Source organism: Phytophthora cinnamomi (genome assembly GCF_018691715.1).
Source record: "Phytophthora cinnamomi strain GKB4 chromosome Unknown Contig21, whole genome shotgun sequence".
Classification (NCBI taxonomy): domain Eukaryota; phylum Oomycota; class Peronosporomycetes; order Peronosporales; family Peronosporaceae; genus Phytophthora; species Phytophthora cinnamomi.
This window is the reverse complement of record NW_027150954.1, coordinates 2,860,563-2,884,568: the sequence shown is the minus strand read 5'-3', so window position 1 is coordinate 2,884,568 and position 24,006 is coordinate 2,860,563. Positions and strand designations below refer to the sequence as shown.

Genomic DNA, 24,006 nt, shown 5'->3' with positions numbered 1-24,006 from the left:
TGCTGGTCTCTGTCCGACACGATGTCGGTCGGCATGCCATGGTGTTTGAACACCATGTCGACGAACAGACGGACCGTCTGCTTCGCGGTCACTTCTGCCGGCACCGCAGTAAGATGTACCATCTTGCTGAAGCGATCGACGAAGACCACAACACCGGTATTCCCTCCGCTGTCCGGGGGAAGACCAAAGATGAAGTCCAAATACATGGACTTCCAACACTCCGACGGAGTCGGTAGTGATTGTAAAGGAGCCTGCGCGAATGGCGCAGGCTTTACGCGTTGGCATACCTCGCAAGCACGGATGTACTTGCGCACCCACTTGTACTGGTGGTGCCAGTAGAAGTCGCGCGTGAGAAGAACGTATGTCTTCTCACGTCGGAGATGTCCCGCAGTTGGGGCGTTGTGATATTCGTACATGATCCTGAGTCGCAGGTCATGGTCATTCGGCACGACAACGCGGTCCGCGTTGTCGTCGACTGCATTATAAAGCGGTATTCCGTCGTGCACTCGAAAACGGTGTGCACGCGCACGAAGGTGCTTGGGCAGCTTCTGACGAGCCTTGTCAGAAGGTGCTGTGCCATAGGCCAGCAAGCGTTTCGTGTCCGCGTCGTGCGCGTACGCGGCCTTCACGTCGTTCAGCAAAGACGATGTGGGTTTGCTCGATCGCATGGCGTCAATGGCATTGACGCCAGCAGCTTCTGCGTCGTCCGGCCGACGTGATAACGCGTCGGCCACTACATTCAATCTTCCGGGTATGTATTCGACCCGGAAGTTGTACTCCTCAAAGAATGAGAGCCATCTCGCCATTCTTTGTGATATGTGTGGTGACTTCACTGTAGTGCGCAGTGATGCATGGTCGGTGTAGGCCACAAACCGTCTACTTCCAAGCAAATACACTCGGAACTTTGCGAGTGCGTATTTCATGGCAAGGAGTTCCTTGTCATGCACCGGATAGTTGCGCTCAGCTGGCTTCAGCTGACGCGATTGGTAATAGACGACACGATCACGGCCCTCGTGATCGTGCTGCATCAGCGCACATCCATCGCGAAATGGATGCGTCACACACTACGTGAAATGGGCGATCTTGGTTAGCCACTGCCAAGATCGGCGCCTCAGTCAAGCCCCGCTTGACTGCATCGAATGCCTTTTGGCAATCAGTTGTCCGATTCCACACAGCTTCCTTCTTAAGAAGCTGTGACAGCGGGCGAATCTTGCCCGCGTAATCCTCCACGTACTTGCACAAGTACGTGGCCAACCCAAGGAACTGCATCAGTTCCTTGACACTTGAAGGCGTTGGCCATTCATTGATCACTCTGACCTTTTCCGGGTCAAGGCGAGCACCATTTTCCCTTACGAGACACCCGAGGACGGGTATCTCGCTTGCCCCGAAGATACACTTCTTCAGGTTCGCGTAGAGCTTATGCTTTCGCATAAGCTCAAGTAGCTTCCGGAGATGCACCCTGTGCATCTCTACGTCGGTCTTCCCGCCCACAGCTCGGCTGTGGATGAACACATCATCGAAGTAGCTCGGTGCGAAGTCGCGCACCGAGCGCAACAAGTGCGTCACGCACCTGTTGAAAGTCGCAGGGGCGTTCTTGAGCCCCTGTGGCATTACTAGCCATTCCCAGAGCATGCCGCTTGGCGTGCTCACTGCCGTGAGAGGGATATCGCTCTCACGCATTAGGATCTGATAGAATCCACCTCGCAAGTCGAGAGCACTGTAAACCGTGCTCCCGACCATCGAATCGATGATAGCATCTTTTCGCGGTATCGGCGTCTGCGCCGGTACCGTCGCATCGTTCAGCTTGTTATACGCATGAACGATGCGCCATCCGCCCTGTGGCCTTTTTACACTGAACGTCGGGGCACTGTGCGGGGACCTCGACTACCGCACTTGTCCTGCTTTGCGACGACTTTCAAAGAAGTCGTCGATCGCTTTCACTTGCTCTCGCGGCAGTGGCCACTGCCGCGTAGCACAGTACTTCGTGCCCGGCACGAGATCAATCTCGTGCTGAATGCCCTTATCCTGCGGAAGCTCCGCAGGAATCTCTTCCGGGGGTACGTCTTTGTACTCCCTCCATAATTCGTAATAGGGACTCGACTTCAGCGAGTCCCAACCTTGTTCCTCGAAGCGCTCTCGCTTCGTCTTCGCACTGAGAGTGTCTTCACTCTCAGTGGTACTTCCCATGAAGAGCTGTCTCAGCTCTTCGCTCTCACTCTCCGTTCTTTCGCTGTTCGAAAGAACGCAGACCTGCTCGATGCGTCCATCGTGCAAGTAGCGCGTGAAGCGCTTCCAGCTCATGGCTGGAAGCGAAGTCAACTCCGACGCCGTTGTCGGAGGACTAGCGAGTCCCATTTCGCGATACTGGAATCCCGTATCGGTGCGCGTCAAGACGCTTAGCGTCTCGACGTCCGGCGTCACCGCCTCAGTCTGCCCAGCAGACGGTTCTCGTAGCGTCTCGGTCCCGGACCGAGACTTGCGCAGCGTTCTCGGCATGCGCCGTCTTCTTGTTGTGCGGAGCCCGGCTCCGCACAGTTGTTCTTCTGGTCCAGGCCCGGCCGTGGACAGTTGTTCGCCGGCGGACCCTGTCCGCGGGCGCGCGGTATCAAGCCTGGCTTGATCGCATGGCGCTTCGTCGTGCAGCCCGGCTGCACGACAGCATGCAATTGCGTCAATGCGGTACGTTTGCAACCGTCCGCACTGTTTGCAGCGTCAACTCCCGGAGTTGACACGCCTTCGTCACCTCGACGCCATTCATTGGCGGAGCCGCTCATGACCGAGGGTGCGTCGGCTCCCGGAGCCGACGCGTCGTTGTCGACCTGACCTCTTCGGGTCAGGGACTGTGCCTTACACGCTTGAATGTGGGTGTTGGTTCCCGGAACCAACACATCCTTTTCTTCCGACGTCGGCAGCATTGCCGACGTGGGTTTCACTTGTGCGCGCCCTCGCGCACTCCCTGGGCATTCCGGGACAGCAGCATTAAGCGCTGTCTCGACTGGTAAGCCACGCCCACCTGCTGGTGCGTGCGCTGCGGTAACAGGGCCATCGCTCTCTGTTCCGCTGTCGCGGCCGAAGCGCACGCTCGTGCGCTTCTTCCAGTCAATTACCGGATCATGCCGTGGCTTGCACGGCATGCCCATTACCACGTCGAATTTATCGTCCAGGTCCAGGACGATAAAGTGTTCGACAAACACCCGTTGATTGTACGAGAAGCGCACATTCACGACGCGCTTCTCGGTCTTCGCGATGACACCCATTGCCAGTCGTACTTCCAGAAGACTTCGAGGTACATTTACCTCCTCGAAGTCAAGTCTCGGCAGGCTCCGTAGTCGAACAAAGTTGTTCGACGCGCCTGAATCTACCAAAGCTCGAAGAGAGTCACTCACTCTCTTCGAGTAAACCTTCAAGATGACTAGGTTCGGCCTGTCATCTAGCTTCTTGCAGCGAGAGCTAGTCTCACTGGGGGCTGCAGTCCTCAGTGTCGCGTGCTCGATGCCGGCACGCGTGACTGCATTACCAGTAGGGCGCCCCGCGCCTACTGGATGTTCGCGTTTTTTTGCTGGTCCGCGGCGATGCCTAGCATCGCCACGACGGCCACCTCCATGGGGCATGGGAGCTGTGCACTCCCTGGCAAAGTGACCGATCATGCATTATCTCCCTGTTGCTGGTAATCAGCAGTCGTTGCGTTCGAGAGGTCCATTGGTTCTGGACCTCCCGTCCTCGCCTCCGGGCGCGGTTGCGGCCTCGGTACGTTTACATGGAATTTAGCCTGCCGCAGGCTAAACTCTTCTTGCATGGCAAGAGTGATTGCAGCTTCGAGAGTACTCGGGTACTCTCGGAAGAGATAGGTCTTCACAGGCCCATCTCTAAGCCCCTTCATGAACGTGACGACGTTAGTCGCCTCGTCAATTGGATCTGTCACGATATTTGATCATGCACGCTGCGCGTAAGCACGGACGTCATGCTTACCCTGCTGTAGGGCGAGGAATTCCGCCCTCGACCGGAACTCGTTCTGCGGGGGCTCAAACGCTTGTCTGAACTTCTCTTTGAATATCTGGTACGTGCTAAAGCACGTAGGATCAGAGATGCGGCGTCCATACGCCCAACACCTTTCACGTCCGCCAAGGCATGGCATGGAGAAAACGACCTTCGACAGCGGGTCGACGATGCGTCGAGCCGCTATGGCTGTGTCGAATTCGACAAGCCACCGGAGGAGAGGCTCGCCCTCTCTTCCCACGTAATTGCTCACGCTCAATTTCAATGATCGAGCACGCGGTGTCGTCCCTGGCGACGCCGTCACTGAGGAAGCAGCATCACGCTGCTCCTTCATGATGAATCCTAGAGCAACACCATGTTGCTCCGTCGGCGATAGCGTACGCAGCATCGTAGCTAAAGCCGCTTCTCCAATGACTGTTGACAGTCGTTGGAGGGCTTCCCACTCTGGGTCAGACAGGTGGGGGCAGTCAGCGCGTGCAACATGCGTTGCAGGCGTGTTGGAGCTCTCCATGGGCACCTCCGTGCTCATGTGGTTCTCGGCTCCGCGTTCGTACACCGCGTACGAACGTCAAGCAGTCGGTCGTTGGACGAACTACAAAGTGCTACCAGGTGTAGTGGGTCTAACTTGACTCACTACTTTAGCTTACACGTAGCGCTACGTGTATGAGGAAGCGTAAGTACTTAGTAATAACTTGCGTTAATTATACTTGAGTCCACAAGTATAATATAAATCAAATAAAGACTCAAGTGACTTAGGTTAGGTAAAATGAGAACTGTATTGTTTGTAAATTGATCTGCCTCCTAAATCTGCTAAAACTGTTTATCATCTATGTAATGGGTTTGACAGCGGCTGGCTGTCAGAGCTTCGCCAGTATGCACGTCTCTAATTGGTAGAAAGATGCTGCTTTCTACCAATAGGATCTTTGGGTAGGTGTGGACCACTCATTGTGGTGGCCCACTTCAATGTATCCATTGGTGTGACTTACACCAAGGTGAGGAAGTATCTAAAACTTTTAACAGATATTTTATCTGTTAAAATCACAAGTGGCTTGTAGCCACTTGTGCGTGTAACCCCGTTACACCTACGCATGGGTCAGAGCCTCTGAAAGCTGAAAGACAGGTACAATAACTTTGGAGATGGTTCAGACCAACTTTGTGGGAGAATTATATCAGGACTACCGTTTAATTCTGAGCGTTTTGGTGTTCTACCTTGTCAGCCTTAACTGTAGGCCGTCAGTTTCGAAGTGAGGGGGACTGCAGTGGCGGTGCCACGCGTCCTCCTCCTCCTCTTACATCCCTCGGCAGGTTGTGTGTGGTGCACACAAGTAAGTGACCTGTACTTTTCCTATTGGCTAATTTAAGAATATATTTAGACCCAATTAGAGTGCATCATATCTTCCTATCATAACGACATCATAACACTCCCACTAAAAGTTCTGGCACATCTCAGATCGCATCTTGTGTTCACCACACGGATTTCCATCCTTTCTTAAGACGGCTGTTAGCCGATCGTTTGTTTACCTAAGATTAGTTAATTTACTTGATTTCTTAGGTCACATGGCATTACAGCTTCCTCTTTCATGCTTTTATTTACAGATTTCCCGAATTTACTAGGACGGCTGGGATCTGCATCGTAACTTACCCATTAGAAATAAATTTCTAATACTTTTCTCACAGAGCCAGAAAAACATATTTTTGGCTCATATGATCGTTCACTATATGACAATATTTCGGCATATCACAAGATGTGATTACAGCCAAAACATACGTCAATTCTGAAAATTATAATTCTGAAACCCCACTTTTCATATGACTTCCTTGATTTCTTATGACTTCTGTCTATTACTTAATTGCTTCTGGGGCTCGCATTGGCCTCCTTGTTGGCCTTTCGAGCTCTCCACTCTCCTCACTTTCAATTTTGCTTTAAGGTTTCGGTTCGACTTTGCGCCTATGGCCGCAATTAAACCTTCGGGGGCTAGGACAAACATGGTTAAAAAGCCCAGGAGCAATCCTGTGGCACCACCATCCAGAGGCCGAGGCGCGCGCGTGGCACAGTTCCTATTCGCCGCATAACCTCGGCTGCGGTCAACGGTGGCTCTGGCTGTGCTTGGACCAATTCATATTGGTTCGTCCTAGTCTAGTCTTTAACCAAAAACTTTAGCATTTGAGAGTCTTAATAATACGATAACGTTGCGTCTTATTGTTTAGTCTTATCGCATAAGTCTTTGTCCTTTACTTGTCCTTGGCTCAAAAGTATCTTTGCACTTCAACTTGAAGCCGGCTGGCTTGAACTTGACCACATGGTGGATCTTAAAGACATACTAGCGAAAGATCGCAGACCCAATGGTTTCTCACAATCAAGTGATACCAAAAAGATCGCAAGTCACGAGTTACCCATGCTATGTTGCCGTGGTAAGGGTAGGCTTAGGTCCTTAACCCCCATGAGGTTCCTCAGCTTCTCAAATTGAGTTTGAGGCAGTGCCTTGGTGAGGGCATCTGCAACCATATCATTTGTACTGCAGTATGTTACTACTATTCTTCCATCGTCATGTACTTCTCTCGCATAAAGCCCTTTAATATCAATATGTTTTGTGGAAGCATGGTTAGCTGGGTCCTTTATTATACTAATTGCTCCTTTATTGTCACACCAGCATACTATCGGTTGTTTTTGCTTAAAGCCCAGTTCCTCCAGTAGGTACCACAACCATTCGCTCTCTTTTATTCCCTCACTTGCTGCTATTAATTCAGCTTGTGTTGTGTGGAGACTGACTGTATCTTGCCTCGAACTTTTCCATGTAATACAGGCATCGGCCATAATACTCACATACCCAGTCACTGACTTTCGATTCTCATTAGCATTCGCGAAGCTCGCGTCTGTGTATAGCTCATATAATACTTCTTTACTTTTTCCGTCGAATATGAGACCATACGTCGACGTTCCTTTCAGATACTTTAGTACTCTCTGTGCTGCCCTGTAGTGAGTTTTGTTATAAAAGGACAGGAACTTACTTAGTTCTCTGACTGCGTTTGCAATATCAGGGCGCGTACCACGGACTAGATACATCAAAGACCCCACAAGTCCCCTATAATCAAATGGCTGAGCTGCTATTTGCTCTGGACTCATACTAAATTCCTTGTCGAGGACTATACTTTTGGCTTGAGGTGTTGGCTCTGCTACACTCTCAGTCATATTAAACTTCTGTAGTAAGTCCATAATATACTTGTGTTGGGACATACTGAGAATTTTGTTTTTCCTATCTCTTTTTATCTCCATTTTGAGGAGGTAGTGGATCTCGCCTAGATCTTTCATAGTAAATCGTGAGGCAAGTTTGGCTTTCACCTTATTCATAAGTATCATATTACTTGCAGCGATAGTAATATCATCTACGTATACGCATATGAGTACTATGTGTTTCTCTCCTTTTACATCCCACTTTTGCCGGTACAAACAGTACTCCTTTTTGCACCGGGAAAACCCTAATTGAAGTAAGAACTTATTGAGAAGCGCATACCAGATGCGTGGTGCCTGTTTGAGTCCATAAAGGCTCTTCTTTAGCTTACACACTGTTGAAGCGTTCCCATGCCGAAATCCGTGAGGTTGTTGCATAAATATATCCTCAAATAAGGTCCCATTGAGGAATGCAGTAGACACATCCATTTGATAGACATACAAGTCCTGTATAGTTGCTATGGCTAAGAACAATCTCAGCGACTCATACTGAGCCACTGGAGAGAAGATCTCATCATAGTCAATCCCATATATTTGTGTATTACCTCTGACGACAAGTCGTGCCTTAAAACGATCAATTGTACCGTCAGGGTTGTATTTTACGTCAAAAACCCAATGACAGCCGAGTACCTTTCGGCCTTTAGGTAGCGGGACGAGCTCCCAAGTTCCATTTTTAACTAGTGCCCGGTACTCAACTAATAATGCCTCCTCCCACTGTTTGGCATGAGGTCCCTGCCTTGCCTCTTTGAGTGATCTCGGAATTGGTATTAGTTTAATGCTCCGCGTGACCGTGTTAATTGCCACCACGTAGTCTTTTAGCCGAGAATTAGCCGTCCGTTTCGACGAGGCCGTGAAATTGGGGGTACGCCTTCATTAGCCCCCACATCTCCCACTGTCTTCGTACTCATTGAGGGCAATGGCGACTCCTCTGTTCGTCTGTGCTTTGTTGGAGCGTGTGCACTCGCATCCCGTGTCCTCTTACCTAACCCACACACCTCGTTAATGGTTTCTTGACTGACCTCAACGGTTCCCGGTGGAAACGACTTGGCGATTAGGCCTGCAGTAGATGTGACGTCAAACCTGACGTCTCGGGCTATGAAGTATTTATTCTCTTTCACATCAAGGAGTCGGTATCCTTTGTAGTTGTCAGAGAGCCCGAGTAGTTTACACTCGACTGCTCTATCGCTAAGCTTTTGGTTAGCTCGTTTAGATTTTGGAATATGAGCGTAGCAGGTACTACCCCATATTCTCAAGCTTAACCCACTAGGCTTTTTCCCATATAGCGCTTCATACGGTGTTTTACCCTTTAATCTGACTGTTGGTACTCGATGGACTACGGAGGTCATATACATCAACGCCTCTGGCCACCACTTTGCAGCCATACCAGATCCTACCAAGGCACACCTAACGTTACCCATAACGGTCTGATGTGCTCGTTCGGCTGAGCCATTTTCTTCTTGGGATTCAACATTTGACTGTTGGAATATCAGGCCCTTCTTAGTACAGTACTTTTTCACAACTGTATTGAGAAATTCTGTACCACCATCCGTCCTTATCCTTTTGACGGTATATGGAAGTTGCTTTTCTAGTTGTGTAATGAGAGTTGTTAATTACGCTCCCACCTCCTTTAGTGATTTCATCACAAAATACCATTTATAGGCAGTGGCGTCGTCCACAACGGCCAGGGCATACTTAAAACCTGCTGTGCCATATAAACCAAGGGGTTTTATCTTTCCTAATGAGTCCATATGAAGTGTATGCAGTGGTTCAGTTGCTTTTGCCCCTATCATGTTTCGGTATGACATCCGACGAGATTTAGCCAGTGCACATGTGCGACAAAAGAAGGCTATCTTTGCCATGTCATTTCGTTCGAGATAGGGCGCACCGTCAATTACTGCACTGGACAAGATGCTCATCAACCGGTCCTTTCCAACATGACCTAGTCGCAAGTGCCATTCTTTCATTGCGTTATGAATGAACTTGGGATTAATACTTTTAGCCGATAGTACTTTAGTACTATCTCCCATTCTTTTACTGGGGAGGTAGTACACCTCGTCTATTGCTACTGCAGCAAATACGAACCGTTTATTCTTATCCAGAAAATATAGGTACTCCCCGCTCTTATCCTGAATGTGCCAATATCCCTGCGTTGCAAGGTAATATGCACTTAACAAATTGCTACTACACTCCTTATCAAAGGCAACATTCTTTATTGAGATATCACTGTAATACCCTTTTGGTTTGAGTATATTAAATCTCACCGTGCCTTGTAGCGTACTCAATGAGGTGCCCCGGTTTCCATACTCAAATGTGTGAGGTTGGCCTCGTCCAAGACTACTGAACCAGTGTCGACTTGGGCTTACGGCGTGTCCTGCGCCAGTATCGACAACCCACAGATCATCAGTTACCTCTAATTCCTTTAACATAGATAAGTACCTTCCATAATGCTTCCTTACCTCAGCATCGATGTCCATTGGGTTGAACACCTTGTCCTCGGTTTCTTCGCCTTCACTCACCGGAACATTCTCTTCAAACGCAAATTCGTCGGCGTCCTCAATCGCCTTTGCCAGTTGTTGGTCGTAGGCGTGGGCTTCCGCCGTCGTCATCTCCGAGCCCTTTTCGCTGGCTGCTTTCTTCTTTGGAGTGGGTCCCCTCTTCACCGCCATCAAACGTTTCTTCTTCGCACTCGGAGCAGCCCGGATGTTCGAGCGGAACAACGCTCCACCCGGTCTCTTCGGATCGCGATCTTTCGCCATAATCAGGCAGTCCTTCTTACGATGACCGTCCTCAAAGCAGTAGAAGCAGCTGCCAGGCTCAGCACTCGTCGCTTCAACTTGGTTGCGCTTCTTCCCCGTGAATTTCTTCACCACATTGATCATGACGGGACGCTTCTTTTCCGTGAGCATGTTGATTTCCTTCTTGGAGCGATCACCAAAGACGCGTCGCAAGCTTATTTCGACATTTTCGATGGAAAACCATTCCGCCGTCATGCTGATGGAGCTTCCCCAAAACTCGCTGGGCAGCTGAGCCAGCACCTCCATGCACAGCCAGTGTTCCGTCACAATCTCCTTGCCAACCAATCCCGTCATCTTCCGGTTCATGTCGTTGCGGAGCTGCTTCAACTGGGCGAATAGGGTCCCCAAGTCACTCCAGTTCGAGTCGATAATCCGATCCCACTTTCGGCGTAGCTCGATTACACCTCCAGCGTCCCCAACCCCATACGTCTTCTCCAGCAGCTTCCAGATGTCGCAGGGCCTCATCCTGGACACCGGGTTTGGAAGTCCCGAGAGGAACATGTTGGTTACCGATTGGTTGAGCAGGTTCAGCATGGCCGAGTTAGCCCTAGTCCAATGCTGGCGGCGCCAACGCAACTCCTTTGCCTCCTCCCTTGTGGTGGCTTGACCGACCGTAATGATCGGTTCTTCGGGATGTCCATCCAGGAAGTCGACCATCAACACAGAGGCGGGGCTTTCGTCCTTTTCCAAAAGCCCGCGCTCGTAGATTTGGTCCTGTTCCTTAATGTAGGTAAGGAACTTGTCCTTCCACATGGTGTACTCCCCCTCCTTGTTCCCCATGAACTTCTCCAGCCCAAGAGTTGGAGCGCCCCCATTGCGACCAGAGCTCATAGTGCGTGGAGATTGAGCACGTATCTGAAATGTCAGCCTTAGCTGTAGGCCGTCAGTTTCGAAGTGAGGGTGACTGCAGTGGCGGTGCCACGCGTCCTCCTCCTCCTCTTACATCCCTCGGCAGGTTGTGTGTGGTGCACACAAGTAGGTGACCTGTACTTTTCCTATTGGCTAATTTAATAATATATTTAGACCCAATTAGAGTGCATCATATCTTCCTATCATAACGACATCATAACATACCTCCTCATTTCCCTCCTGAGTTGCTGGCCAAGATGTCAATGGCGTACTGGAAAGAAAATGTGAGCGGCTATTCCAACTATCCATGCGGTGTTCAGTCAGCTTTCCCGTTTCTTCTTGCATCAATTATTCACCATGAGCCGTATCTTCGTGACACACTGTGCTCTCAACACCCCATTTTTACTGCACGCGTGTTTTCAGCAAACCGACTGCTTGATCAACAGCGTGGTGCTGTTACTTTAGCGATTGGTACATCACCAGTATGTGGGCTGAAGGCGACTGGAATTCCGGCACACCTTGCTGTTGCTAAGCAAGTAAACGATTTGCGAGACGAAGTTGCGAGCCTGAACTCCGAGATTGATGACCTCAAGAATGTAAAGTTAGAGAAGTTATTGGATGAAGTAGCTGAGAAGGTTTGCATTGCGTTGCGGCAGCATTTTGTCATTAAAGGGGTGTCGCCTGTTTCATTTAGCAATCTCGATCAAAGAATCAACGAACTTCGAGCCTCCATTATTAATGGGTTTCGTACAGATCAGCAAGAGAATCGCAGTATCCCATCCAGCGCATCGGTTGAATATCAACCAGAGCGGCGAACTTGGTCGTGGGAGGATGGAAAAATCTGTCATGCTGTTCCAAACGGATGGGAATTTCCAGCAAGAGCAAACGTAAAAACAGTATGGAATCTTTGGCTTTGTCGGCGACAAAGATACCCAGATTCGTCCGTATAGGCTATTAAACAAGCAGCACGATATTATGTCGGCGCATCGAATGATGCATTCAAGAGTTAGTAAAGTAATGAAGTACATGGAGCAACTCGCTGCAGAAGTTTTCGTACTGCCTCCGGGAATTACCAGTATTTCTGCTCTACATATCCCGACGGCTGACACAGTTTTTGACGTCGAGTTTGCAGCGATGCTGTCAAACCTATATGCAACTAGACCAAAGAGAGCAGAGGAGTTGTCGTGTGGTACGATATACAATCGGCTTTGCCGGTACCGAAAAAATAGCAGGGTACCCAGTATATTTCTAGTTACTATCTACCAATCAGGTAGCGTGACGCATCACGATATCAGTCAGACGTATCACAAACGCCGTCATTATACACGTTGCGAACAAATTACAATTAACTCGGCACTGTGCTTGTTAATCAAGGTATATACCACGAGGCTTGATATCCTCCCCTGTTGAGTTGCGACCTGAACTATGTGGTGAGCACGATAACCCCCAAGACTATAGACGCAAACAGAATATAGGCGATCGTGTCAAGTACAAGAAACCTCCCAATCTCCCGTATCGCCTCGATCACATCGAGTTTGCTCAGCTTGACGGGGTCGCCGGCCACAGCAACGCGAGCTCGGTTGATGTCGTCCTGCGTGACCTTGACATGGTTCTTCTTCAACATACCCGAAACTTTCGCAACTTCAGGGGTTTTGGCCAATCTCTCGATTGACTCCAGGTTCTTGCTCAATTTTTCGATGAAATTCGGATTGTTCTCCACCAAAGTGTCCAGCTTTTTGGCAAAGGGTATTCGCCCCACCTCCGCGACCAAGTCGGCATTCTTTCCGGAACGACCGAACTTGCTGCTGAGACCAGTACTCTTCCACAAGCGTTTGATTTTCGAGGCAACTGGCTCAGTTACTGAGAGGTTATCTCCCTAGGGTTAGGTGTAGCTGTACTTGAATGCACTATAGAATGGGGACGGCGTCCCTCCCTGCAGGCAGCTCTTCGGTGATAGCAAAAAATAGTCCATATCGTAAATTGTGTTTGGGGTGCCACGGAACCACCAGGGTTGCAAGTTGAGCTCGAAGAGGACGGTAACGCAACGCTAGATCGCTGTCGCGAGGCAAGGCCTGCCGACACGACCCGCGCATACGCGCCTAAGGAAGCTGTTTCTAATTTTCTAGAGCCTGCACTGTCGTATAATTTTAAGTTCTCAAGGCAGAAAAAAAATCAACAAAAGCAATGACATACCGAGCTCATTACGACGCTACCGTAAATATTTCTCTGCCCTCAGTATGCACTCAAAAGCTAAGACCCACGCTACCCGATGATCTGGATCCCGAATGGCTGAACTAGCTGGAGCAACAGAGTCACAGATTAGAAGGTTGGGGCGCTAGAATGCTGGCGCTGTGGAGGGATATTACCTGGCGGATTTGCCTCGGGACGCCATGCGCTCCCTTGCTGGGGTTCCCCCGGACCGCCGCTCATTCTTTTTAGATCGAGCTGCTCTTACACCTCATGATAGTCTGCAACGCGAAGCGTTTCCATTTAACTACATGACAACATAGGTAAAACAGTCAACACCGCACATATCAACTGGAGGATTTTTGGAATTGCTGCTGTACCTCTGGGTAGTCGTCCTACAAGATGATGTGCTGCTGCGTGAAGTGCATCCATCCCATAAGCTGTGGGCAAATCCTCCGTTTAACACGAACGCGAGCAATCCGTCTGTGCTGTCGAAGCACACCGAATACAGAGCAAGCTTACACTCAATGCGCTGAGCGACAGTCTCAAAGGCAATTCCTAGTTCACATTTAAAACCAATTTCAAAACCAGTTAGTTGTTCAATCCATGCTCAGCCCCCCTCCCCCTTGTTGTACGTACAGATTTGATTGCCGCTCTTTAGCACTGGCGCTGGCCCTGCTGCTCTGTTTCACCGCGCCGCCCTTCAGGCCATCACCCCCTCCGGCGTCGGCGCAGTCGTCGTCGGCGCGCTAGTCGTAGCAGCGCAGGCCCCTGCTGCTATGCTTCGCCGCGCCGCCCTTTAGGCCATCACTCTCTCTGGCGCCGGCGCGGTCGAGGTCTGCGCGCTGGTCGTGGCAGCGCTGGTCCCGCTGCTCTGCTCCGCCGCGCCACCCTTCAGGTTATCACTCCCTCGGGCGCCGGCGCGGTCGACGTCCGTGTGGTGCACCGCCCAGTGCGCTGGTGCCGCTGCGTTCTGTCAAATGGATTTTGTTTAAATGTTTGTTGTGCAAATGTGTTTTTTGTGTATTGAGTACGTGGATATGTGCTGTTATCCGGAAGTCCAAACTTCAGATAGTTGACATATCAGAGTGACGGGCGAGGGACGGGGTGGGGACGAGGTGGGGACCGCGTCTCCCTAAAATTTCCGATAATGAGGACATAAAGCCCCTGTCCTCACTCTCGATTAAGCCGCTCATACTGTCGTCGTTTAGGGACGACAACCCTCCGCGCTTGCCGTCATTTTTGCCCAAGAGGGGGCGGAGGCTGTTTGTCTGGGGGATTTCCTCAGCAGCAGCGGCAGCATTGACATTGACGAGAAGTATAGCCAGAAACAGAAGTAGTAGGTGGGTTGCTTGCATAGTTTCTTCTCGTTGGCTGTAGAGAGTTTTCCACTCTGTGGATGTGGACCCGATTCCGAAATGGACTTTACAGGATAGCGGCACGTCGGCAAAGGAAACTGCACGAGATTACGATTTGCCCACCGGGTTTAATGCACGGTGATATACGGTCTGGTCTCCGTAAACTTCAAAGGCGTGTCAGCGCTATGCATTTAGGGATTTCATAACTCGAAGTTGTGAGTTGACGTGAGATCAGAAGCTGCATGCCTAGCGATGGAGCCTGTGCGATGCATTATTCTACGTTGTCAACGCTGAAAGATCGGTAGAACTGGTTTGGTCGCTCAGTTCTCATTTAGATGTTTGCAGCAACAGCATTGACATTGACGAGAAGTATAGCCAGAAACAGAAGTAGTAGGTGGGTTGCTTGCATAGTTTCTTCTCGTTGGCTGTAGAGAGTTTTCCACTCTGTGGATGTGGACCCGATTCCGAAATGGACTTTACAGGATAGCGGCACGTCGGCAAAGGAAACTGCACGAGATTACGATTTGCCCACCGGGTTTAATGCACGGTGATATACGGTCTGGTCTCCGTAAACTTCAAAGGCGTGTCAGCGCTATGCATTTAGGGATTTCATAACTCGAAGTTGTGAGTTGACGTGAGATCAGAAGCTGCATGCCTAGCGATGGAGCCTGTGCGATGCATTATTCTACGTTGTCAACGCTGAAAGATCGGTAGAACTGGTTTGGTCGCTCAGTTCTCATTTAGATGTTTGCCAGCCGGTCAGATGTATCTGACAGTGTATTCGTAGGGGACTGGCTTCTGGTCACCCAGTACTGTACATGTATCGAGGGTTGGTCCAAGCACAGCAGGAAATTTTTCCATAACGCACAATGTGGATACAAATTAAAACGCTTAAGCATTGCGAAACGTAAAATGTGAATACTGTTCTCAACGACAGGACGATCTGAAGTAGGATGTGGCATAACGCAAAGCTGGATGGCTGCTACACCATGTGTACCCCATTAGATGAGTTGCCCAGCGACCATGCAGTGAATAGCTATGTATGCTCGTTTGCCCAGTATATATTGGCAGGTTGCATTGGACGCGAATTGAACACCTTGTCGCACTATGCAATGCGAAGCGGGCTGTTCATATTGTTGGAGCTATAATAGACATCTCCTTTCTGTACCCTGAAGCTTGTTATTTTTTTACGAGCAACGACTGCGAGCTCTCATTTCTCTACAAACCAATAGCCTACGTTAGCGTTTGTCTTCCTAACGCAACCGAATCAGGTATCAGAATCATGCGATAAATTCGTGGCTCGTTTTGGAAGATATAGCAGTCTGGCAACTTGTTTGCGAACTAGTGTACTTAGTGTTCGCACAAACACTGGCTGTATAGCAAACGCTAACGTTTGCAAACTGTCTGTTAGTGTATAGCGAAAAAACAGCAACATGTTAATGGAGTTAGGCGACTTTATTGTAAAGCTAGTGAAGGATATTGAACATGTTGGTGGCGTTAAACAATTTAATGATCCATTTCTGCTGCGCTTTATACGTGGTTGTGTAGAATATTTTCCTTGGGAACGGATTTCGATTGACGAAGTAATGACCTCGAGCAACAAATTCGTAGCTGATTTAGAGGTGATGAGTTGGTGCAAACGGACAGACACGTGTAGTGTGTGGTAAATTTTACAAACATGTCTACGGAGTAGTAGATACGTTTTTGATATTTACACTAATTGTACTCTGTAGACATGTTTGTGAAATTTATCATGCACTTACATGTACTTACTGAAAGCTCCAACACGCTAACAAACAGTGAAACGCTGCCGTTTGTTATACAGCTGCAAACACTATTGCACGCCGTTGTTGTTACATAGTTTGTAAGCGTTTAAACGTCGCCGACAAGCTCAAGTGCGTGAATAGTGCTTCTTGGTTTCGGCACCCAAACGTCTATCTCAACTAACTTCATAGGTGACGATCCAGGAGAAGACCAGCATCAGCCACTAAAATTCTCCAAGTGTTCTGCGAGGAGTACAGTATTGTTTTGCAAAGTAACAAGCCAGCCGTGCCAGCAGAAGAATTCTTCCCTCTTCGAAATTTGGATGAAAGTGACGTCTATCATTGCAGTACTTATAGTAATTAGTCTGGCTCAGACTAAAATTAAACATCGATTTTTTTTTTCAAACAACAAATTAGTCTGTCTTCAAAAGGGACAGACTAATTTTGAACATAGACTAATTTTGAATTCCGAGAGAGTCTGCTGGTGGTAAAGATTTATGTAGTTAAGACTGTCGCTTTCAGTGTTCTAGGTAGACATCAAACGATGGCTTCGTCGAGGATATGAATTCCTGCCCGCTTTATGCGGCATCTAGCTTCACTTTCGTCTTCGTTGATCGGCTCTTGTTCATCTGTTGTCTCTCGCCTCCCTCCTTCATTTTGCCTGCAACCTCTAGTGGGTACTTCTGGATGATCTATTGTAAGTTTGTTGCTGACCACGTTCCGTCAACACCAAGCGATAAGCCACGTCGCGTCATAGCGTTGCGTGCTTAATTCATGGAAATGGACGAGCCCAGGTCAGACAGACTAATTATGAATATTTGAGCCCAGACTAAATATGAACATTGATTTCTGTAGCACATGAATTAGTCTGGACCCGACTAATTTTGAAGACAGACTAACTTTACATGTAATTACTGTAGGCACTGTACTGAATTACCTATTGTACTAGCTGTATCCTGGCATCCAGATATCTGCGATACACAGCAGCAAACAATTTCCTTCTGTCTTTAAATCATAGTGCTACAAATCTTTATACGCCGATACGTTCCATCTCCGGGATTCGGGAAACACTACGACAAAAGAGAACCTGGGCCGCCACTTCGATATCCAGACGAGCTTTCTTCTCACGCATCAGCTGGCCGTAATTGGTGAAGGCCTCTTGGAACGGTGTGGACACGGCGCTTATACAGAGATACTTCTTGGCAAGTCGGGCAAGCGACGGGAACAATCGCTGGTACCGACTCCACCACTCAAGCGGGTCGTGCTCGGACTCATCCGTGGCGGGCAGAGATGGCGAGTCCAGATACTGCTGCACTTGGGTCTTGAGCTTGTCGAGCTCCGTAGCTGGTTCATCCAATGGGAAGAATTCGTGTAGAAGAGCAGCGGTCTTCTTGTTGGTGAGCGAAGCACTAGCTGCTGACGTGGACGAACCCTTACCATTCTGGTCCTGCTTCTTGTGCTCGTCGCTTTGGTCTTCTTCTGGTACCGGGTCATGTTGGCCGTGGCCATCGTCCCCACCGTCGTCCTTGTCACTCACACCAAGCAGCAAATACAATGACTCCACGAGTCCCTCCTTCTCCGACGGAGGAAGAAACGGCAATGACTTGAAGCGTGGGTCTAGGAGACACGATAAATACGGGGACGATGGAGCTTGGCCTGACGAGCAAAGATCCATGTTAAGGTTGGTGACGATTGTATGCCTCACGGTCGCGACCAGCGGGTCTGTCACCCACGTTCCAGCATCAGCCAAATGCTTTTTCAACGAGTGCAGAAGCGGATACACGATCGACAAGCCGGGATACGCAAGCGGGGACACATGAACCAGTCCCTCAATAGGTTCTAGTAGCCGCGCGAGCTGCTTCAGAGATGCCCACTCCTCAGGAGATAGTTCACAGCACACAAAACGGAGTTGCATCGGCCTGCGAGCTGGGTTCGTATCACTTTCCAACCCTGTTTTATAATGCAGCAGCATCAGCTCCAACTGCACAATTCGACACATCATTTGAGTCGTCGAGTTCCAGCGGTCGTCGAAATCGCAGATTACGGGCAGCGCCTCGCCAGTAGTGCCATTCGACGCGGAAGCTGGGGGTGCGGTAGCACCATTCTGGGAAGCAGACGTTCCATCTTCTGCTGTCACATCCGAGTTTTGGCCCTCCTTAACACCGTCCAATTCATCACCCATGGTACTGTTACCTCCCTCAGCAATACTCACACTAACTCCATCCGCCGTGGCCGCGATAGACGCTGTTTGAGCTGACGCTGCAGAGGCGGCAGAGGCTTCCTCGCCCATGCTACGCTGCAGAGCGAGGAAAATCTGGTATTCGGACGGGTTCTGGATGAAATAGGACACGTAGTTGCGGCAACGACGCGTAAGGTCTGCACACTCGCTCAAACCGCTGGACACTGCTCCCTCAAGCTCCTCCACAAAGCATCTTACAACTGCCAATCCGGGGTACTCGCTGTGAATTGCGTTTGCTTCAGCCTGTGCCTCCGCTTGAGCTTCGGCGGCTGTCCGAGGACTGTCTGTATCGTTTTCTTGTACGTTGTTAGTGGTAGGTGTATGCGGACGCATGGTGAGGGCTGCGACCTTAGACGATGGGATATCCCACTTGTCCATGACATCTCGCAGCAGCGCTATCGTGTTCACGCGTTCATCCAGCGGCAGCACGTACACCTCCAGCACACAGTCCCGGCGTCGGAAGCCGCGCGAGATCCAGTGGCCGCTCACCGTGAGCACATTCTGCCCGAACGCAGACGTCCAATTATTCAGCGACAGGCTCAGCACCTCCACGTCCGCCATGACCTCCTTCAGGATCTCTCGCTGCGAGTAGTACAGGTTGGCCAGCGCTAGCTTGATCGTGTCTTCGGACGGCAGCTTCGGCAACGAGCCGCCCATGCCGCCGCCGCCAAAGCCGAGCGCCCCGCCGTAGCCAAAGTTGAGGCCAGGCGTGGGCCACTCCGTGGAGCCTCCGAACAGCAGCATGCCCAGCTCCGCCCCCATGTGGGACACGTCCAGCGGCTCGTACTGCGCGATCAGGTACTTGAGCAGCCGGTGCGTGAGGATCTTCTGGTTGGCCGCGTTGTTCACGGCGCTCCCACTTGCACTGTTGCCGCTGATGCTGGAGCTGTGTCGCCGGCCACGCAGCAGCCCGCCGGCCGCCGTCGGCCCGGCCCCGGCCAGCGTGGAATAGTCGAAGAAGCGCTGGTCCAGGTCGATGGCCGCGTCGTTCAGCTCGAACCCCGCCGGGAACTGCAGCGCGCCCGACGTGGCCGCCCCGGCCGCGGGGCCGGCCAGCGTCACGAAGCCGGCCGGGTCGAACTCCGCGGCCAGCGCCGAGCTGGCCGCGGCCCCCAAGGCGGCGGCCTGGTCGGCCGGGTCCACGACGAGCTTCCTCCGCTTGGAGGCCGCGGCGCCGCCGCTGGCCGCGCGCCGGCGGGCCGTGCGCAGCTCCAGCAGCTGGTGCCTCTGCTTCCCGCCGAGCGGCTCGCCCGGGGACAGGCTGCCCAGCACGCCGGCCGTGTCCGGGGCCAAGAGCAGGCCGGCCGAGGCGGCGGCCACGGCCCCGCCCGCGGGCGACGCGAGGCTCTGCAGCTGCTGCTGCAGCGCGCGGCGCTGCAGGCCGCGCGGGTACTCGTAGTCGGCCGCGCACTTGCCGGGCGCGTACTTGTGGTGCTTCTTGCGCAGGTGGCGGTTCATGGTGCTCGTGCCGCCCGAGTAGGCGAAGCGCGTGGTCTGCGCGGGGCACAGCGTGCACACCACGAACTTGCCGCTGGCGTCCTTGACGAAGTAGTCCCAGATGAAGCTGGGCAGCACCATGGCCGGCTCGGCCTTGTCGCGGCCGCCGCGCCCGCGCCGCCGGCCGAGCCCCGCGGCCACGTCCTCCACGTGGTGCGGCCCGGCCTGCGCGGCGTCGTCGGCCGGCGACTTGGCCTCCTCGCCTTCGTCCACCACGGCGCCCGGTTCAAGGACCGGCATGAGCTCCATGTTGACCGCCTTTGGCTTGGAACTGTATGGCCGCGCGGTTCGCGGACCGCACGCAGGCCAACCCTGGCGATGAGGGCCGGCCATTGGGTGAAATGATGAAACTGCGAACCGGATTGGTGGAAAAGAGATCGTGCTGTCATTGCGGTACACAATGAAAGCCAACGTTAATTAAAGAAAAGTATCTTCTGAAAATGTACTGTAGAGCTCAAATTGAAATGTACTCACACCAATGTACTGTGGACTGTGTACTGCGTCCAAAAAGGGGCCGCGCACCCATGTGTGTTGACTCGAAAATTGTGAAAAACTTCTTATGGAGACAATTTGTTGGCGGCTCACTACTATTGCAGTTTTGTTGCTGAGGTTTAAGCTTAAAGAGCTTGATATCCACTATTTTGCTTCTGAACATAATGTTATATGCTTTCAGAAAACGCGAAGCTGTATTAAAGACAGATGACTACAGAGTGCAGAGCGCAATTTTCGCAGCTGAGCTCACGAGGCTCGACCGGAGCTATTTTGACTCTGACAAAAGGTGCGGAAGGTACGAGACACCGAGGGATACATGTACCACCACAAGCACAGCAAGCGTGCTATATGCAGCTTATTTGAGTAGACCGTCTATAGCATCGAAAGCTTGCAAGTCGCTGCGTAAGTCGGGATCATCGACCGCAGCAGCCCGAAGTTGCTTGAGTTTTGTCCTTAGAGCTTAACTTCATTTTTCTTCGGCATAACCGACACTTGTGCAACCTGAGGGCTCTTTGCCAGCCTTTCGATCAACTCCGGGTCCTTGGCAAAACTCGGATCTTTCTCCACGGCAGTTTCCAGCTTTTTCACAATGGGCATGTTCTCCACAGCCGCTATCATGTCGTCGGTCTTGCGCGCTTATTGGGAAAACCTTTGTTCTTCCTGAAAAAAAAAACTTTGAGTCTCGGCAATTGAGGAAATGAATCCTCTCATCTCGTTCTCCGCCTCCATTGCGCCATCGGTATTATCACTTGTGACATCGACGTGCTGCCCGTGAGTAAGCGTTATGGCCTGGAGATGCATGTGCTATACAGGGTACGTCGACGTTGCACTCTCAATACAATCGTGATGCTGACGTAGAGTAAACGTCACGATATAGTGTGACGAGTACAGCACAGTGAAGGGTATGGCAGTAAGACGTGTTGTTGTACTATAGCGCAGTAACAAGTACTCCCGTCGATAGATGAACTAACTACATTTCATGTATTACGTATCGAGGATTGGGGTGATGATGCAAGACAGCACGTAATGGAGCAGTAGGGAGCGCGGTGGCCGATTGAAGCTGGAGAGCTGACAGACGAAGGAGCAGTGAACGCTGCTTCTGTTGCTGGGATGGACGCTAGGACGGGGCCGGTCGTTAGCTGGCCGCTCTTTCCTGTAAGTGTGCGTGTCGTCTTGACGTGCCTAGAAGAATGAAACAGAGGACAACATGTTGGCCATGGGCTCCGCAGGCGTTTGGTTACCCGCATTGCGCCGGATGCGGCTCAGCGCCCGCAGAAGGCATACAGATGATCCGGTTTTACAACGCGGCGACGATTCGTCGCCGACGAATAAGCCGATTCTGGCTCATCCGCTAGTCGCCGCCGCGTCTGAAATTGCCCTTGGAGGAGCCCGTGCGTCGCTCATATAAATCATCGGCTCCTCCCTCAAAATATTGCGGGCGCGTCGCACGCAGCGACTTTCGTTTGCGCCCCACGCGCGTCAGTCAGCGAGGGCGGAAGTGCAAGCGAGTAGAGGCCACTGACGCGGGGCGGATCTCAGCGCCATGGAGCTGGAAGCAGTCCGCGCGCGTGGCGAGGGTGCAAGAAGAAGTCGCCGAGAGGCGGAGGGCTCTCGTGGCGCGCCTCGGCCTGTCCTCGCCTGGTGCGCCTTACGACCCACAAAAGGCTTCCAAAGCTTCGAATCGATCCCGTGAGTCACCTTTCGCCAGTTTGCAGCGAGTGGGACGGAGCCTTTGGGTCGCGCGGCCGAGCAACGCCACCTCATTCGCACCCTCACTTGCATCCAACGCGGCCCGCGTGGCGGAGCCCGTGAGCACGCGTGACCTGGTCCGGACGCTCGGTCGATCGTTCTCCGGGCTTTTGCATTGATCCTAGGCCGGGTAACACTGAGAGCGGTGGAAGTTCGCCATGATGGCACGGAGCCCGTGGTGACGTGAGGTGAAACAGTTGTTGATGTTGAACTCCCCATTTGCGCGGGGTATGCGTATATTTCGTTCATCTAACGTGCAGCGCGTTTGCTATCGGATATTATGGTACACTGCGTCACTCAAAGGACGACGCCACGAGTGGACATGGAGGACATGCAGCAGCCGGCTCTAGCAGTCGGCGCTGTCCATGCAGTCCAGCGGCAGCCGTGCGAAGGCGCGACCGGCCTCCGTGAGCTCGACGCTGCTGCTGCTGCCGTGGCTGAGCATGGTCATGGCCGCGGCGGCGGCCTCGTCGTCGGTGGCGGCGACCGAGCTACGACTGTTGCTGCGGCTGCGGCTGGACGGCGAGCGACCGGTCTTGGCCCGCTCCAGCGCGCGCTCCTGGCGGATGCGCTGGGCGTCCTCGCGCGAGATGGCCGACCAGTTGATGGCGTGCTTCTTGGACTTCATGAGGCGGTAGGGCCACACGATGCCGAGGCGCCGGCAGTTGCGCTTGATGGTGACGGTGGCCACGCCGAGCTGCTGCGCGGCCTCGCGCTGGGACATATGGAAGTACTTGGCCATCTCCTCGGTGGTGAAGTCGAAGACGACGCGGCTCTTGCGGGCCTTCTTGGAGGGGCTGGCCGCGGGCTGCGCGCGCCTTGGCGGCGCTCGTGGTGGGCGAGGCCAGGTGCGACGGCGACGCTGCGGCCGAGGCGGGCGCCGCGAAGGTGTGGATGGCCATGGGCGGCGGCGGCTGGAAGCGGAAGGCCGCCGGGCCGCAGTGCAGCGGGTGCGCGACGCTAAAGGTGCTGGGCGCCGCAGACAGAGGCACGCTGCTCATCATGTTGGGCAGATCGGGCGGAGGCGGCGGACTGGGCGGTGCTCGGCGAATTCGCGAATGACTCGTTCCGACCGCCGCGCATTTCGGCGGCCTCGGCCGGCCGAGTCCAGGCGCGCAGGCGGGGGCGAGCCGCGCTCCGGACGCATGGACTCCTCACTGATTAGCGCTGACACGAGCGGCGCTGGCGCCAACCGGCCACCGCGCGGAGCGGATACTTTTCTCGCTTCCGCGCCATCGCCTGTCTCGCGCGAAATCTTAGTCCGCAGACAAGGCCTCGCTGCGACTTGCCGGGCGCGTGCGGCCAGCGCGGCCCAGGCCGCCCGCGTTCTGGCGACAAATGAGCGGCACTTGACCCCTTGGAGGTTGGAATAAGAACGCCCGGATCGCTTGAACACGCACTTTTGCAGAGACCGGCCTACACCCCGAAACGCTGGCCCCACATGGCTGCGGCGGACCTTGCAAAGGCCAGCCCGCCAGCGGGTCTGAAGTAGGTGCCGATGACTCGGATACGCCGCCGCCCAAGCAGACAGACCGCCAGGCAGTGGGTACCGGGCTCACTCCGCGCCGCGACACATGGTTTGGCCGCTCGCGCGCAGCGTGGCTCGGCTGGCCGAGGTGGCCGCCGCGCGGCTCGATCTGGCCTCACGGGTGCTGCGACCGCTTCAACTTGCCGAGCTGCAGCCGAGCCGCTCGCTGTCGCTGCCGCCAGCTTGCCGGGCCTGCCTGCGTTCGTGTCTCTCGGCCGCAAACTCTGGGATACCCCAGTGGAGACCCACAATTTGGCTGCGTACAGCACCCTCTCGTGTCTCTCGTCTTCGCCGAAGCCGCGGCCGTTTCGGACGGCACGGGCG

The 24,006-nt window shown here is 52.6% G+C and overlaps 3 protein-coding genes across 3 annotated transcripts; 1 reads left to right on the top strand and 2 right to left on the bottom strand.

The window, feature by feature from the left end:
* Window positions 1–17,207: 17,207 nt before the first annotated feature.
* On the bottom strand, window positions 17,208–20,162 carry IUM83_03811 (zinc finger bed domain-containing protein 1-like; the record flags this gene model as incomplete). Its single annotated transcript, XM_067927843.1, has 3 exons — window positions 17,208–18,509; window positions 18,615–18,696; window positions 18,787–20,162. The coding sequence occupies 3 exons, from the start codon at window positions 20,160–20,162 to the stop codon at window positions 17,208–17,210; spliced, it is 2,760 nt and encodes a 919-aa protein (XP_067795146.1).
* Window positions 20,163–22,500: 2,338 nt separating this feature from the next.
* IUM83_03810 (Winged helix-turn-helix DNA-binding domain) lies at window positions 22,501–22,896 on the bottom strand (the record flags this gene model as incomplete). The annotated part of the gene is made up of 1 exon (XM_067927842.1): window positions 22,501–22,896. One exon carries the CDS (start codon window positions 22,894–22,896, stop codon window positions 22,501–22,503), a length of 396 nt encoding a protein of 131 aa, XP_067795571.1.
* Window positions 22,897–22,973: 77 nt separating this feature from the next.
* On the top strand, window positions 22,974–23,216 carry IUM83_03809 (RxLR effector candidate protein; the record flags this gene model as incomplete). Its single annotated transcript, XM_067927841.1, has 1 exon — window positions 22,974–23,216. The coding sequence occupies one exon, from the start codon at window positions 22,974–22,976 to the stop codon at window positions 23,214–23,216; it is 243 nt and encodes an 80-aa protein (XP_067795335.1).
* Between the last annotated feature and the right edge of the window lie 790 nt (window positions 23,217–24,006).